Consider the following 15,841-nt stretch of genomic DNA (forward strand, 5'->3'; position numbering starts at 1 on the left):
TTCAAATGAATCAAATCATATGCTTCATCACTGCACCCTCCTGACATTTAAACGATTAAAGTGCCTATAATATAAGAAATCTTTGTTATTCCATCATCCCATGGTGCAGGAGAGTTCCATCAAGCAAGGATAAAAAAAGTGTTAGCTACTGTTAGAGACTTGTCAAAAGAAAATACCAAAACTTGTCACGCTATACCATCATTGAATTATGTCCAGGAAGCAATTGTCCTTGTAGTGTTTTCCTGATTTTCCAACATAACTGGGCCCAGTCCATGAATTCCTTTTTTGATTCGCAGGCTCTGCATTGAGTGTGCTTGTCTGGGCCTATCTTTTAGTATTTCGTTAACAACATCGTATGAATCAGTATTTAAGAGTTGCGTTTTCCTTTTCTTCTAGTTAATAAAATAAAGGATAAATTACAATTTTAATTTCTCTATAATTTTAAATTCATAATTTTCGTTCTTTTATTTCTAAATTAAGATATTTAATCTTCTATTTTTCAAAATAAGCAATTTTGTTATGAAAGTCAAACATTAACATTGATGTGAAATATTGATGTTGGTGTAAGACTTATGTAGACGATTGACATGATACCTATGTAGAAAAAAATCAAATAAAATAAAAAATAAGAATAATTTTGATAGTAATTAAATTCATGATCCTTTATTCATAGACAAAAAAATAAACTATTAAGACACTTATTTTGTTTAATTAGCTACATTAACATTATTTTCTATGTATCATTAATAAAGAGTTACTATTTTGTTAATGTATTTAAGTATTTAATTAAACAAAGTAAGTATGCTAGTGATTTATTATCTTGTATATGAAGTCTATGGTAGGCAAAAATAGTTGAAAAACTAGTTCATTAAAATACAAATATTTGATAAAATTAGTTATTGAAGTAGTTGAAAAATATAAAATAACATTTATAAGGAATTTGAATACATATTTTAAGGATAAAAAAGAACAAGACATAAAAACCTAGAAGCTGCTATTTTAAAGAACTTTACTTCAAGTAGTATTTTAAAAAACTCTAGAAGCTACTAAAAAACGCTAGAAGTTAAAAACTTATTTACCTAACAATAAAACAAACTTTTTTAGCTAGTGAAAAAAGTTAAAAACTAACTAAAATGTCTTATTGAACGTAACCGAATTAAAGATCATGAATTCAATTTTTAATAAAATATTTTTTATTTCTCATTTCATTTAATCTTTTTTTACATAAGTGTCATGTAAACAGCTTACATAAATTTGATGTTAGCATTAATATAACACATCAAAGTCAACTTCGGACTTTGAATGATTAATTAACGACCAACTAATGAAAAAATCAAAATTACTTATTCTAAAAATTAGGGGAACTAAATATTTTAATTTAGAAATAAAAGGACCCAAATCACAAATTTAAATTATTAAAAAACTAAAATTATAATTTAGTCTAAGACCATTATATCTTTTTTTTTATTTTCTTTTTTTTCGAAGACTTGATTTTCTTTTTTTGCAATTAAAGTGTGAGATTTTTTTTTATAAATTTGATATTTTTTAAAAGGACAATTTAATCTCCAATTTTTCTAATTCTAATTCGTAGCCTTCGTTCCATTCTCTCATTGCCTCCCTGGCCTTCTTCCAATATTTATTTTAACAATTACCCTATTCACATTATTTTTTGATTTAAATATTATAATTTTAGATATTTTAACTATTACTCAACAAAATATAAATATGACATTTATTTAAGTGTATGTTAATTTATTTTATTTTAAACTCGGATGGAAATATTTAATTTTAAGATGTAATAAATTATAAAATATAGATTAATAGTAGAATGCATGATATAAAAAAGATATTAATTAAAAAAATTAGAATGATATATAAATAAAGTTTTTATGACACTTTAAAATTAATTAAAAAAGATTATAATTTCACCAAAATAAATTTAATAAAAAAAATAAAAAAAAGAATATAAACATTTATATTTGTAATTTTTTATTTATCAACTCTTATATAAAAAAAGACCATCAAGCTTATGGATTAATTCAAGTTGTTTGAATTTAATTAATAATCTGGGATTGTTGTTATTGCGAGTATTTAGATGCGTTAAATAACTAAAAGAAAGTTTTTACAGTCCATGTGATCCTATTTGCCTCGAAACAAAGTAATGGGGAGCTTGGCGTGGAAGCAGCTTCTTCTCAACGCTCTGGAATCCAACGCTCACCTCAAGCACTCTTCTTTCATGCAGCTCGTATGTCAATCAACCAATCTTTTTTTTTTTTCTTTTTTTTATAATTTATGCATTTTTATCCTTTTATTTGTGTTTCGGACAGGCAACCCTAGGAACCAACGGAACACCTTCCAACCGCACTGTCGTCTTCCGAGGATTCCAAGACAACACTGATAACATCCAAATTAACACCCATGCCCGCACTCCCAAGGTTCTTCTTATTTTCGATCAGTTTTTCTCATTTTTTTTGTTATTACACTGCTGGGAATTGGACTGTGGCTCATAATATTATTATGAGTATGCATTGTTAGCGTAAAAGTGTAAATGTAAAAAAAGTTAGTTTTATACTATCAACCAACTAATACTGGGTATGACTTTTGAGGTGTTTATCGTAAAAGTTAACAAATTTATATACATACTGGGTAAAACTTATTTACATTTTTTGTGCGTAGACTATTTACTCTTGATTTGTTAACTTATATGATGATTTTTTTTTTTGGAATAAGTTATGTTATCTATGGGCGTTTTAATTTTTTTTTTTACATTAGGAATCAAGTACTCGAATTGTGTACACGTTTTAAGTTAAATTCTGTTTTGAGATTAATTTACAGTTTTGACATGCATTCCAATTACCTTCAAATTCAATGGTTCAAATCAATTACATTAAATTCAATTCTATTCGACTATAGAGGCACATACTTGTTGCCATGTTTGAAATTTTCATTGAAAAGTTACTTAATTAAATGTCTTGATTGTCTTACTCATAGTGTAGATTGAAGAGCTCAAGCTTTGCTCCTCTGCCGAGGTAATTATTCCATGAGGTACTTTTTTTAATAAAATTTTGTGATCGGGCGTAGATTTTGAGACTAAGTTCAGTTCTTTCGGTTAGATATGTTGGTATTTCACAGATTCCTGGGAGCAATTTCGGATAAATGGGGATGTAGATATCATTGATGGTTTGAATCCTGATCCGCTAAAACTTCAGGTTTGATTGGAGATTTTCAGTTAAGATGAAATTGTCTGTTATTCCTTTTACCATTTGTTTGATCGAGTGTGGTTTGAACATTCTGTATAACTGTTGCACGTGTTTTTAATTTTTTATGCATATTTTGTGATGTGGAAAAAGAAAAATAGTCCAGGTAAAGCAATTGTGCTCTTTACAGCCATTTGCTTCTTTTACTGACTGAGAGAAGTACAATGCACACACCGTGATAGATGATAATGCGTTGTGCTTTAAACTAAGGGAGATAACAATGTTGACCTGTTCTGTAAAAGCAATTTGAACCATCTCTAGTGACTTCAGGATAAGACGAGCTAAAGATAACTAGCTAAAGGAATTGAACGTATCATATGACCAACCACTTCTGATTTTCCTCAGAAGTATATTAGGCATATGAGAAATCACATATAACTTAACAGACTAAGTAACTCAAACAGACCTGCTACATAACCAAAAGTCTAAAACTGCTTAAAGCTACTTAGGAGTTTTAGCTTGCATCCTTATGGACAAGATGGCACATTTGCTACCATAGTGGAACTTGGGGTTTTACATTATTTGTATGCACGTGCACCGTGCAAAATCAAGAAACCTTTATTCTCCCTCATCAAATCAGGAGAAGTAAAGCAAAACACTTGGGCCTTTTTCAGTTTGGTTGTAAGTTTTAAGTTTTGTAAATTTTAAAAACTTCAATCTTGCAAATCACTCCCACTTCCTCATTCACTCACCTCTCTCCGTCTCTCTCCCTCTCAAACATAATTCTTTATAGTTTATATTTCATCGATTTCCCAACCAGTCAACTATTGCAGCACTTTGGGGGAGGTGGCGGCAACAGTGATGGTGATGGTGTGGTGGTAGTAATGATAATGGTGGGTGGTGACAGACTAGCGGTAGTATGTGAGTCTTTTGGAAGAGATGGTGAAAGTGAATAATTTGTTTTTACAACTGAAAACATTAAACCAAAACTACTTTTTATTGTATTTTAAATATTGAGCTAAAAGTATTTCAAAATTGAGTTAAAAACCTATTTAGCTTATTTTAGCCAAAGTGTCAAACATTTTATTTTTAAATTTACATTTGAAAACCAAAAACTGTAAACTCACAACTTCCTCAAGCATGCCCTTAAATGAGCCCGTTTTGGTTTACATCATTCCAACGTAAATGTTTTTGCAGGTTATATAACAAAGCTTTCTTATTTTCAATTTTAAATGCTGTCAATTGCTATAATCTTATCAATTCATAATGCAGCAAAGAGAAAAATCCTGGTTTGCCAGTTCATTGAGATCAAGATTGCAATATTTGTTGCCCAACCCTGGACTTCCCTGTCTAAATGAGCAAGCACTGCCAGAAATATCATTAGATCCTTCTATAGGTCCAGTTGATGCTTTTTGTCTACTAATCCTAGAGCCAAATCAGGTAGGAATATCTCTCATGGTCTATAACATAAATATTTTCCTTTTTGCATCTACACATTCCATTTGGTTTCAACCATTTACAGGTTGATTACTTGAATCTGAAGAGTAACCAGAGGCTAACTTTCAAATCAAGTGTGAGTGATGCAGCAAAGAAAAGCTGGATTGTGGAGAGGGTCAACCCATAATCTGCTCTCTGTCAGTGCCATGTTCAGATATCACTGTAAACAATAAATTGCATGTTATAAAAGTATATTAGAGGATTGACTATGACTTAAAATGTTTTAGATATTCATTTTGTAATGGTTACTAGATTAGTTTTTGTGCTTCCCCTTGAGGGTTGTGCTTCTTCAATATAAACCGAGTAAGATTGGATGTGATATAGCCTCGTGTAAAGCAACTTATCTATCTGGACACCTCACTGGGAATTTGTATAGAGGTGGAACCTGGGAGAGAACTGGAGTCACTTTTTATCAATTTCATTTCCATTAATATTATATATTTTAGTTAATTTCAGAATACTGATGGATTAGCAGATATAAATGAAACTATAGAGAAATAGTTGCTTATTTTTGTCAGCTTTCGAATAGAAATTTTGAAAAATATCCGATTATTTCTCCAAATTTAATCTTTACCAAACATGCTATAGTCTTTTGGCTTTTTACATCCATAGTTTTTAAAAGAAATGCCAATGCTTCATTTTACAGTAACAAACATGGAGCTAAAGAACACTTGAACTGGAAGGTCTCAAAATCATCTGCTAGGTCTATTTGTTATGATCTACTGTGATCCGTTGGCAGTCTTAACATTGTGGCAGGTCTGGTGGAGGATGTGGTAAGGATTCCAGCTCTCCTTTTCCATTATTCACTATAAATACCATTCCTAGTCCCCATGACTTGTGTATGTCAAGGCGGCAGTGCATATACCACACCCCTGCAAAAACATTTCATGTTATGTTGATAGTAATAGAATAAATCTATTATTCAATTGATAAAGAGGGAGAGAGAGAAATCAATAATTCCTTGCAGTTGCAATAAAACAATAGAGAAATTAAATACAGCACTAGGGTCTCTACCTGGATTATCAGAAACAAAGCAAATTGCTGCCCATCCAGCCGATGGAACTCCAATTGTGTTCATGTATGGAGGAACCACTAAATTGAATTTTGCAGTTCATGGGCTATAGTTTCCTGTGCCATACCCTACCACATAAAAGCTATAGCCATGGAAGTGCATTGGGTGGTTTTCGGTTGCAGAATGACTTGTACCCTGCTACTATATTTAAGGACCTTTGTTCTAGTACCATTCAATGACTGTGTGTCGTGGAATGTTATTTGGGGCACCATTAACAAAGTCAGAGAAAAAGGAATGCAGAAAGATTTATCACAATTACTTTGTTAGTTATCTTTTGTTATCTCAAATACCATTAGTGGAGCAGTTGTAGTTGGGTCCTGGATGATCGGTAATGGTATATGCATCTGCTACAGGAGGAGGTCCTCCACTTGCTATAGTGGCATTCTCAACTTGTTGGAGATCCTGCAGCCAATATTCCCCTGCTATAATGCAAATCAACCCACAAACAAAAGCATTATATGAAAAACTTATTATTAATAAGTAATGCTCTAAACTCAAAACCAAAGGGAGCTGGTACCAAGTTACCTAGTATAATTATGTGCTCCTGATAGGGAAACTTAATGGGTATGGTACTCCTGTCTTTGGATACACAATCATGGCACCATAAACTATTCCTCTTATCCAAGAAACATGAGCTTGCCAGAAGAAGGTGCCCTTCTGCTGCACCACTGTAAAATTATAGGTGAAACTCAGGCTTGAAAATAGAGGGCACACATGCCTATCACAAGGCACGCTTTGCTGTTGCAAACATGCTATAATGAAAGAAGTGACTTTCCTGCTGAAGTACAGAACACATTATCCTATGAGAATGGACTTTGCATGAAAAATGGACATTCATTTAATGCAAACATTAAATGTTCCAACGGACTCAAAAATATCCTACAAAAAACAGAGTGGAGAATCCATCCGTTGAGAGACAACAAATACTTAGAGATGAAGATTATATATTAAAGGGCATATTCTTTTTGTTATGAGTGCATAATCTGTAAAAATTAAGGACACTACTTAAATGTTATATTAGATCGTCTCATTAGTGCATCGTCCGAAAATTTTTAGACGTACAAAGACAGATCATGATTTGATAGCATATCATGCACAATTTTTATTGTTTGTATTTATTTGCATCTAATCAAAATAATTAAGAGTCTTAATTTGTCTTTAAGACATAATTGTCTTTTGATTTAACAATCCCCTTCTTTAATGATGTCAAACAAACACAAATGTAAAAGTTAAAGATATAAAATGATAGTTTAAGTGTTACTATTATCAGATGCAACAATAAAACATAAAACAAGACTCTGAGGTAAAACTAACCATGAGGAGGGAGGAGTGAGAGAAAAAAACAGAAAAAGAAAGCAAAAAAGATGAGCGTGCCGTTATGTTTTAAATTTGTTGGTGTACACATTATTTTCCCAATTTTATCATTTTACTTTTTACACATACTGCAATTACAATTGAAATAGAGTGAGGAGTTGCAAAATTACTGAGGACAAAAATGTATAAAATTGTGTACAGTATTTCCATTATTATATTTTGTTATAAATTATAGATATATTGTTATAGATTCAATTTCTGTCTCTTATGTTTAGTTGTTGATTTCAGGCCTAAAATTCAGTGACACTCGTTATTAAGTTTATGATTTTGTAATTAAAAAAATCACAATGTAATAATAAAAAAAGTTATTACATTTATGATTTACCTTCACTTTGATTGCCAAAACGGAAAACGTGCAAATTTATTTGAATATTATTTCCTTCGCATCTTATTATAAGGTTGAAATTAAAAGGGTGAATTGATCATTTTTTAAGATTTAATGTAATACCTTTCCAAAAAAAAAATTCAATCTAATACCCTTTCAAAGAAAAAAAATTCAATCTAATATAAATCCCTTGGCATGTTAACTCTAGAATGGTATGAAAGGGAGCAAAAATAGTAACTCAACGTTTGTTAATTAGTTTGTTCATCGTGAATAGTTTTGAAAAAAAAAAAAAAAACTCTTTTCATCCCTTCTATGGGATCAAACTTAGGTTTTCTTTTCCCCCACAAATTTGGTATATGTCATCAATTGAGTTACACCCATTAGATTAAATAATCATTAATATTTAATCCTAGATCAGACATCATAAATGTTCCAATCATAAATGTTCCAATCCATTTGATTCAACAAAATTTTACATCCAGTGAAAATCAAACATGTTTTCTTACTAAATAAATAATTGTTAATTTACTTATTAGCATTAAATTTTTTATAATTATAATATTTTTTTCAAAATTATCATTAACTCTATTAAAAACTTATTCATCTTCTCTGGTCTCCATAAGAGAGAGAAAAAAAACAATGCAAGATATTTTAGTAAAATATAACTAATGTGCCAGGAAATTGAAATAAAGTCTTATAAAAGAGGATGAACAAATTTTCAAAACCATGTCTTATAAACAAAGACAAATGAAATATTAATTTAAGACAAATTTAACACTTCAACTAAATTAATGTATTTTCTTAATTTTGGTTAATTAGTTAATTAAACCTTATAATAAGGACATAGGAAGTATAACATGAAGAGAGAAAATTATAATAATAGAGTGTGTTTGATAATATATTTAAATTAATTTTTAATTTTTTTATTACTTAAATAATTTATTTGATTGTTTAATAAACGAGTTTATTTGATTGTTTAATAAATGAGTTTTTTTAGTATTTATGGAAAACTACATGGAATTAATTTGCAAAAAATTACTCAAGAAAAAAATAAGCGTTGAATCATTTTCAAGTCAGACGTGAAATCTTTTTTCTAAAAAGTAAGCAGTTATTCGATTCTTACTCTTTGTAAGCTATTAGTTATCATTGAAGAAGAATTTAGCTTCTTTTTTAGAGTATTAGTTATTAATTAAGAAATGTTCATTGTAATGTGCGTCTATGACCACACGTGTGAGCCTTTATTTTATTTTATTTTATAAAAAATACATTTTATGAAAATGTTGTTGGTATTGCGAAAGGAACACACAATTTTTTTGTATTCCGACTATAAAACTGAACATACATAGAAGAAACATGACAACAAATCAACCATTGAATCTCCTTAATTATAGCATTAAATTTCCTAATAAAGAAAGCAAATCAGAACAGAGATTTTAGGAAACATTCTTTCTAATATTAAGCATCCACCTAGTAAGGATTGATATCTGAATTAAAACGGATCTAGAAATTAGAATTCAACACTCCCCCAAGTGGGAGAGTAGATGTTGATCATTCCTCATTCGATCTTCAAATATTCAAACTTGGTTCTAGAATGAGCTTTTGTTAAAATATCTGGACTCGGAGATGAGTGTGTGGATCAGGTTCATGATTGTTCACACATACCTTGATCTAAGGCTTTTGTACTATGCTCGGTATAAATGAGATTTGAAATGATTTTTTTATGATGTTTCCTGTTTAGTGTAGTCAGATCATTATTTTGAGAATAATTATAAATATTTATATTATTAATAAATATTGTGATTTATAATTTTTATATAGTTAATATGATTGATGATAGAAAATGAAATGAATCTATTATGTTTTTAAATACATTAGAGAGATTGATTTGTTAGGTAATATATTTACGATTTTTTTTATTTAAAATATTTAGTAAATAAAATTTATGATCTTTATTAATAATTTTAAATATTTTTAAAAAATTCACACAATTTTTTAAAATTTTAAAAATTTATAATATGTTTTTATATCCTATGAATTTATATTTTATAAATTTATTAACATGTGAAGTAAAAAATCTTAATCATAAAAATCTTTTAATTTTTTTTTAAATTATTACATTTTTACAAACTTTTTTAAAATTCACAATATTTTAAAATCTTAATCTAAATCCTCTTTTTTTTTTAGTAAACATTCTTATTACTGTACATTTTACATACTTTTCTAAAGTTAGTTAAAAAAATTATTTAAAATATCAGTTCCTAATGACATAAAAGAAGCTAGGTGTAGCACCAAACGCAACTGCTATGGCACACCCCTGCATAACTGCATTTTTGTAATAGAAGCCATTGTCGTGGTGTAAGCAATAAAGCAACTGCAATTCGCATAGCCAAAGGAAAAAGCAGAAGAAATTATTAGAAATAAACTTCCACAACCACTTCGCTGTTCTGCTCTGCAATCATGGACTTTATTTCTCTGTTCTTCCCTTTTTTCCTAGTGAAGCTTGTCCTCAAATTAAAGTATCCAAATTCCCCCATCATCACGCGTCTCTTCCAAGCAACCTTCCACCACTACCACCCTTAATCCATTCCATTCCTCTTTCTCTCTCTATTTATTTCATCCCAAATCCCCAAATACAAATCATGAATCTTTCGTCGTTTTATCACCCCCCAGAACCCAAAACCCACAATTTCAATTCTGGGCATTCAAATTAGCCACTAAAGTTTCAATTTTGAATTCTGGGTATTCAGTTTCCGGCCATGCCACCTCAAATGCAGCCCTTCGCCGATTTCCTCCGCGCTCCGCCGGCGGCGGCGGCGGCGAAGCCCATCGTGAAGAAAACGCTAATAGTAGAAGAATCTTCATTAGACAACCCGGATCTGGGCCCATTCCTTCTGAAAATGGCCCGAGAAACAATAGCTTCGGGTGAAAGCCCGGTAAAGGCCCTAGACTTGGCAATTCGGGCCTCAAAGTCCTTCGAGCGGTGTGCAGGTCCGGGCCTGGAACTTGCCACGTGTCTCCACGTGGTTGCTGCGATCTACAGCAGTTTGGGGCGGTTGGATGAGGCGGTTGAGGCCTTGGAACGGTCCATTTTGTTGCTGGATAGCGAAACCGGGTCGGGTCATATCATGGCCCAGTTTTCCGGGTACATGCAACTTGGGGATACTTATTCCATGATTGGACAGTTGGATAGATCCATTAAGTGTTACGAGTCGGGTTTGAAGATCCAAATGGATGTGTTGGGTGAGTCCGACCCGAGAGTTGCTGAGACTTGTAGGTAAAGTATAGTAACTCTATCACCTTATCCAATATTCATCGTCTCATTGCTATTTATTATGGCCCACATGTCATTGTACTAATGAAAAGCTAGTACTTAACCTACATATATAATATATAAAAATAATAATAATAGCATATTAAGAGAAATGCTTCTTTCATAAATAATTCTCCGTACAACATAGGATAATGTTGCCATCTTTATCCAATATTAATGACGAAGAAATGAAAAGTAAAGAAGAATACAATGGTTGTTGACTTTGTGAATTGATTCTTTAAGTTTGTTGATAATGGCTATTTGTCCTTTTCTTTTGAGTTTGGTACTCTACAGCTACATGTTTAGTTGTTAATTAATCAATTTTGTATTTGAGGTTGATTTTGGATTTGGATTTGGATTCATATAAACTAATTCAATTGTAGGTGGGTGGGTGGCTAGCTTACTTTCGTTGTTCATTTTATTTAAAAATTTCAGGATCTTTATTGCTGTTGTTTAAAAATTTAAGGATCGGTTGTTGAAATAAATAATGACTTATTTACTTTAAAGGTATTTTTTCTCCAAGCAACTGGTGCTTAAACGAGAGAGAGTCAGAGAGGACCCACTTAAGAATATAATCCAAAATAGCCCTCAATTTCTTTATAAAAAAAAATTGTCGGCGGAAACATTAGATTATGAGGAAATGTTCTGGTTTGTGAAAAATCATTAATATTGGTTATATAACTATTGGTTATATAATTATATTAGGACATGCTTGGTGTAAATTACTTTCGTAGAAACAATTGTTTATTTAAAAACAACTTTTTCCAATAATAAACGATTAGTTTTTAAAATAAGTTGATTTAAACTAATATCTAAGAAGAAATACTATCAACATTAATGTATCTAGCTATCTGCTGTAATATTTCTTAGAAAAAAGTTTAGAGTCTACTGCCAAATCATTTGTACAAATATTAGTTAGAGATAAATGATTTATAGCCTTTATTCATCACATTTGCAATGAGACACATGCATCACTGCCAAATTTGTATAATTTATAATATCAATCACTGATGTGTGTGCTGGACCCGGTATTGATAAACATGTAGTTGTTGGCCACGCATTGGTTTTGGAATCTACTGTGAATTTGGGGACGTTAAGTTTCAAAATCTAAAGAATTTTCCTAAACTATAAGGAACTATTGAATAGGCTGAACCTTCTTGGAACTAAGCTATGATGGTCCCTCTCATACACGTGTTTCATTTCTATTTCCAAGAGTTCTTTTAGTTTTAAAAAGAAAAACAAAGAAAACAGACACTTACACCAAGCTTATGTGATTATGTCTCACTACATATAGTACCACTCCAGATGACCAACATTTCTTGAATTAGGATTAGGACTTAGGACCATAAAGCAGAAGAAAAGAATAAGAAAACATCTCAGTTATTTTAGTTTTTTTGGTTTAAATCAATTTGGAAAAAAAATTAAAACTAGATATTTTTTATGAGAAATTCATTGTTGGGTTATGAAATTATTTTAGAAAATCATACTGACCCTTATTCCTTCACCATATATCAAAATGCTCTCTTTTTTCTTTTCTTTGTGGCATATACAAAAAAGATCCTTCCTTTTGTACTTGAAGAAGCAGCAGAAAAATGCTGCATTCTTAAACTTGTTCTCGTAGCCATCTTATGAGAAACTAGATAATTAAGTGAATGAATAACCTTTAAAATCACAAGAGGAAGTATAACCAGGGAGAATGTTTGAATGCAAATTGTTTACTTTTCTTTTCTTACTCTGTTAGGTGAAACCCTTGTCATATTATCTATTTTCTAGGTGGAAACTCTTGGAAGAAATAGTGTGTTCTTTCTGTCATGTGATGGGAATAAGAGAACAGAGAAATTGACAATGCATTTAATTTGCTTGATATTTTTTATGTTAATATATTGTCAATATCATGTCTGGTTTATAGGGTTAGGACACTTATGGGATATGGTGCTGAAAATTTCCCTAAATAATTGCTTTCCATGAAGGGCAGGTACCTAGCTGAAGCTCATGTTCAAGCCATGCAATTTGACCAGGCAGAGAACTTCTGCAAGAAGACCCTTGAAATTCACAGGGAGCATTGCTCTCCTGCTTCCCTTACCGAAGCAGCCGACAGGCGTCTAATGGCCCTTATATGCGAGGCAAAGGGAGATTATGAACTGGCACTTGAGCACCTTGTCCTAGCTAGCATGTCAATGATAGCAAATGCACAAGATAACGAGGTTGCAGCTATTGATGTTAGCATTGGAGACATTTACTTGTCACTCTGTCGTTTTGATGAGGCTGTTTTCGCCTATCAGAAAGCACTAACAGTGTTCAAATCCACCAAAGGTGAAAGCCACAGTTGTGTGGCATTAGTGTACATTCGCCTTGCTGACCTTTACTACAGGACAGGAAAATTAAGAGAGTCAAAATCGTATTGCGAAAATGCCTTAAGAATATACAGCAAGCCTGTGGCTGGAACAACCGCCGGGGAGATTGCGAGTGGTTTGACCGAAATCTCTGCCATCTATGAAGCTCTAAACGAGCCTGAAGAGGCGCTGAAGCTGCTACAGAAGGCGGTGAAGTTGTTGGAGGATATCCCTGGACAATATAGGACAGTAGCAGGAATAGAAGCCCAAATGGGAGTGATGTTCTACATGGTTGGGAAGTATATGGATGCTTGGAAGTCTTTTGAGAATGCTATCACCAAGCTGAGAGCAAGCGGGGAGAAGAAATCTGCCTTTTTTGGAGTTGTATTGAACCAGATGGGGCTGGCATGTGTGCAACTGTACAAAATAGGGGATGCTGCCAAACATTTTGAAGAAGCGAAAGAGATATTGGAGAGAGAGTGTGGAACATATCATTCTGACACTCTTGGGGTGTACAGCAATCTTGCAGCAACTTATGATGCCTTGGGGAGGTAAACATCTTTTTGTTTCTTTATATCATTATATGTGTCCCTAGCAAATACTAAGACTATCATCTTGTTGCACCACATTTCATCATTATCACTCAATGTGCTGGAGACAATTCTTTCATGGCATGTCATGAGAAATGAGTGGTTCCCTCTTCATAATTTGACTTGAAAATGAAGTTTGATGATTGTGTATATCATTTTGTATTCTGTTGAAAAGAACTAGTGTAGGACTTTTTGTGATCCATGAAGTATTGAATTTATTGGCATGAGTATATGAATATGATGATGTGATAATTGTGTCTTGGTGGATGATGTTCTTTTTTTAAAATGTTATTGTGTGCAGAGTTGAGGATGCCATTGAGATATTAGAATACATACTAAAGATGAGGGAAGAAAAACTTGGAACTGCAAATCCAGATGTTGATGATGAAAAGAAACGGCTGTTTGAGCTTTTGAAAGAAGCAGGAAGAGTTCGGAATAGAAAGGGGAAAAAATCACTTGAAAACCTTATAGATTCCAATTCCTTAAAGATGAAGAAGGAAGGAAAAAAGAGATGGGCTGCTTTTGGCTTGAGAACTTAAAACAAGTCTTGTTCTCTTTTACTTTAACGAAAAAAGATACTCCCTTATGGTATATTTTTAAGAGTAATGATAGTTTCACATAATTTTTTTTCACTTGATAATTTAATTTGGATTAAAAAAAGAGGAAAGAGAAGAAAGGAAATGACTACTGGTGATTAATATTTTGAGAATTCTGTGAATGAAAGTCATGTAAAAGTGATATATAGTACAATTTTGTCTTTTACTCTTGCTGATTTTATTCACCATACGCTTTTCTCGATAATGGCACAATGCTGCTAACATTATTTTGATCCTACGTTAATAATCATACGCTTATGCACTTTACTTTTTTGGTTAATCATACTAATTTTTGCTGGCTACTTATACGTACCCTTTGCTCATCGGAAGCAATGAAGCAAATCGTGTAACATTGATGGTGTATCAAGAAATAAAATAAGACCATGACAGACTTGATCAGTTATTAATGTTGGCTTATTCATTGAGTCAAGCGTCATTAAAATAAACAGTTTCTTGAACACTTTTTTTTTTAGGAGTTCTTGCATACTTCTTTCATTGTTCAAAATCAGCTGATATATGATAGCCCTTACTAAAGGAAAAATAGAATTGCATGTCTTTATTTTCTCTAGCATTCATGGAGATAGGTATTAGATATTAGTTTTATCGATAAATAAACTTATAAATTTGCCAGCACACCGCATGCTATTATACAAAGCTCAATTACAACCTGGAACACTGCCTTAGGGAAAGAAACAAATATAATGAAGAAAAGATAAAGGCATATTTTGTGTAAATTTTCTCATAATTTCCCCCTACTCGGATTTTTCTTATTCTGAAAATGCTTATTATTTATTCTTGCCATATATGCACATTAGACATGACGAGAAACTATATAAGGATTGCACTCCACAGTCCACACACCCTTGAACCATTTTGAAAAAAAAAATCCTTAAAAGGTTTAGCATATAGCCAATGAATTTTAAACACAGAATAAGAATGAACTATTGTGAACCAAATTCTGAAGTATTCCATGATAAACAATGAATGAGCGGATGACCACTAGACAATTTTAAATCTTTAATCACAAATTTAATAATGTTGACAGCAATATCATCTATAAGAATGAATGGTTTTAGAATGTGCTCATGCCTGATTGCCTTCGAAATCTATGTGATAAGATAAATTTGCTCATAGTGTGTTCTTTAGCTCATAGATAAGATAAGAAGCAAGGCTTAACTTGGAATGATATATATGTTTCACTTTGCTGTTTTTTGCTATAAGTTTATTTTTCATAACAAAAATATACTACATTGAGTTTTTCAAATAAGTGAAAATTGAGAATCAGCTGTACTACTATTTAATTATTTTAAGCAACTTCTATTAGATTTGGTTCACTTTACCATGTAACACTTTCCCGTCTTGTTATTATATTAATATTAAGGATGCAAAATCAGATTCTTGTTTACTCAATGCCAGAGCATTCAAGGCTACTTTCATACATAGCATTTTTTCTTTTGTTTTGTTTTGAGTTTCTGTTCAATGATTGGAAGATAGTAGTAGTTGCAGATATTTATGTGGCTGGTAAATGGTAACTGTGCCCTGAACTG

General features: G+C 31.8%; 2 protein-coding genes across 2 annotated transcripts; both read left to right on the top strand.

Moving 5' to 3' along the window:
• Window positions 1-2,108: 2,108 nt before the first annotated feature.
• Window positions 2,109-5,152, top strand: LOC114389326 (pyridoxine/pyridoxamine 5'-phosphate oxidase 2). Its single transcript, XM_028349970.1, has 6 exons — window positions 2,109-2,245; window positions 2,328-2,435; window positions 2,997-3,029; window positions 3,114-3,209; window positions 4,470-4,637; window positions 4,720-5,152. The coding sequence occupies exons 1-6, from the start codon at window positions 2,162-2,164 to the stop codon at window positions 4,819-4,821; spliced, it is 591 nt and encodes a 196-aa protein (XP_028205771.1). The 5' UTR covers window positions 2,109-2,161; the 3' UTR covers window positions 4,822-5,152.
• A 4,592-nt stretch (window positions 5,153-9,744) lies between these two features.
• LOC114391188 (protein KINESIN LIGHT CHAIN-RELATED 1-like) lies at window positions 9,745-14,460 on the top strand. The gene is made up of 3 exons (XM_028352207.1): window positions 9,745-10,739; window positions 12,751-13,659; window positions 14,000-14,460. Exons 1-3 carry the CDS (start codon window positions 10,222-10,224, stop codon window positions 14,235-14,237), a joined length of 1,665 nt encoding a protein of 554 aa, XP_028208008.1. The 5' UTR covers window positions 9,745-10,221; the 3' UTR covers window positions 14,238-14,460.
• The last annotated feature ends 1,381 nt before the right edge of the window (window positions 14,461-15,841 follow it).

This window comes from Glycine soja, chromosome 16 (assembly GCF_004193775.1).
Source record: "Glycine soja cultivar W05 chromosome 16, ASM419377v2, whole genome shotgun sequence".
NCBI lineage: Eukaryota > Viridiplantae > Streptophyta > Magnoliopsida > Fabales > Fabaceae > Glycine > Glycine soja.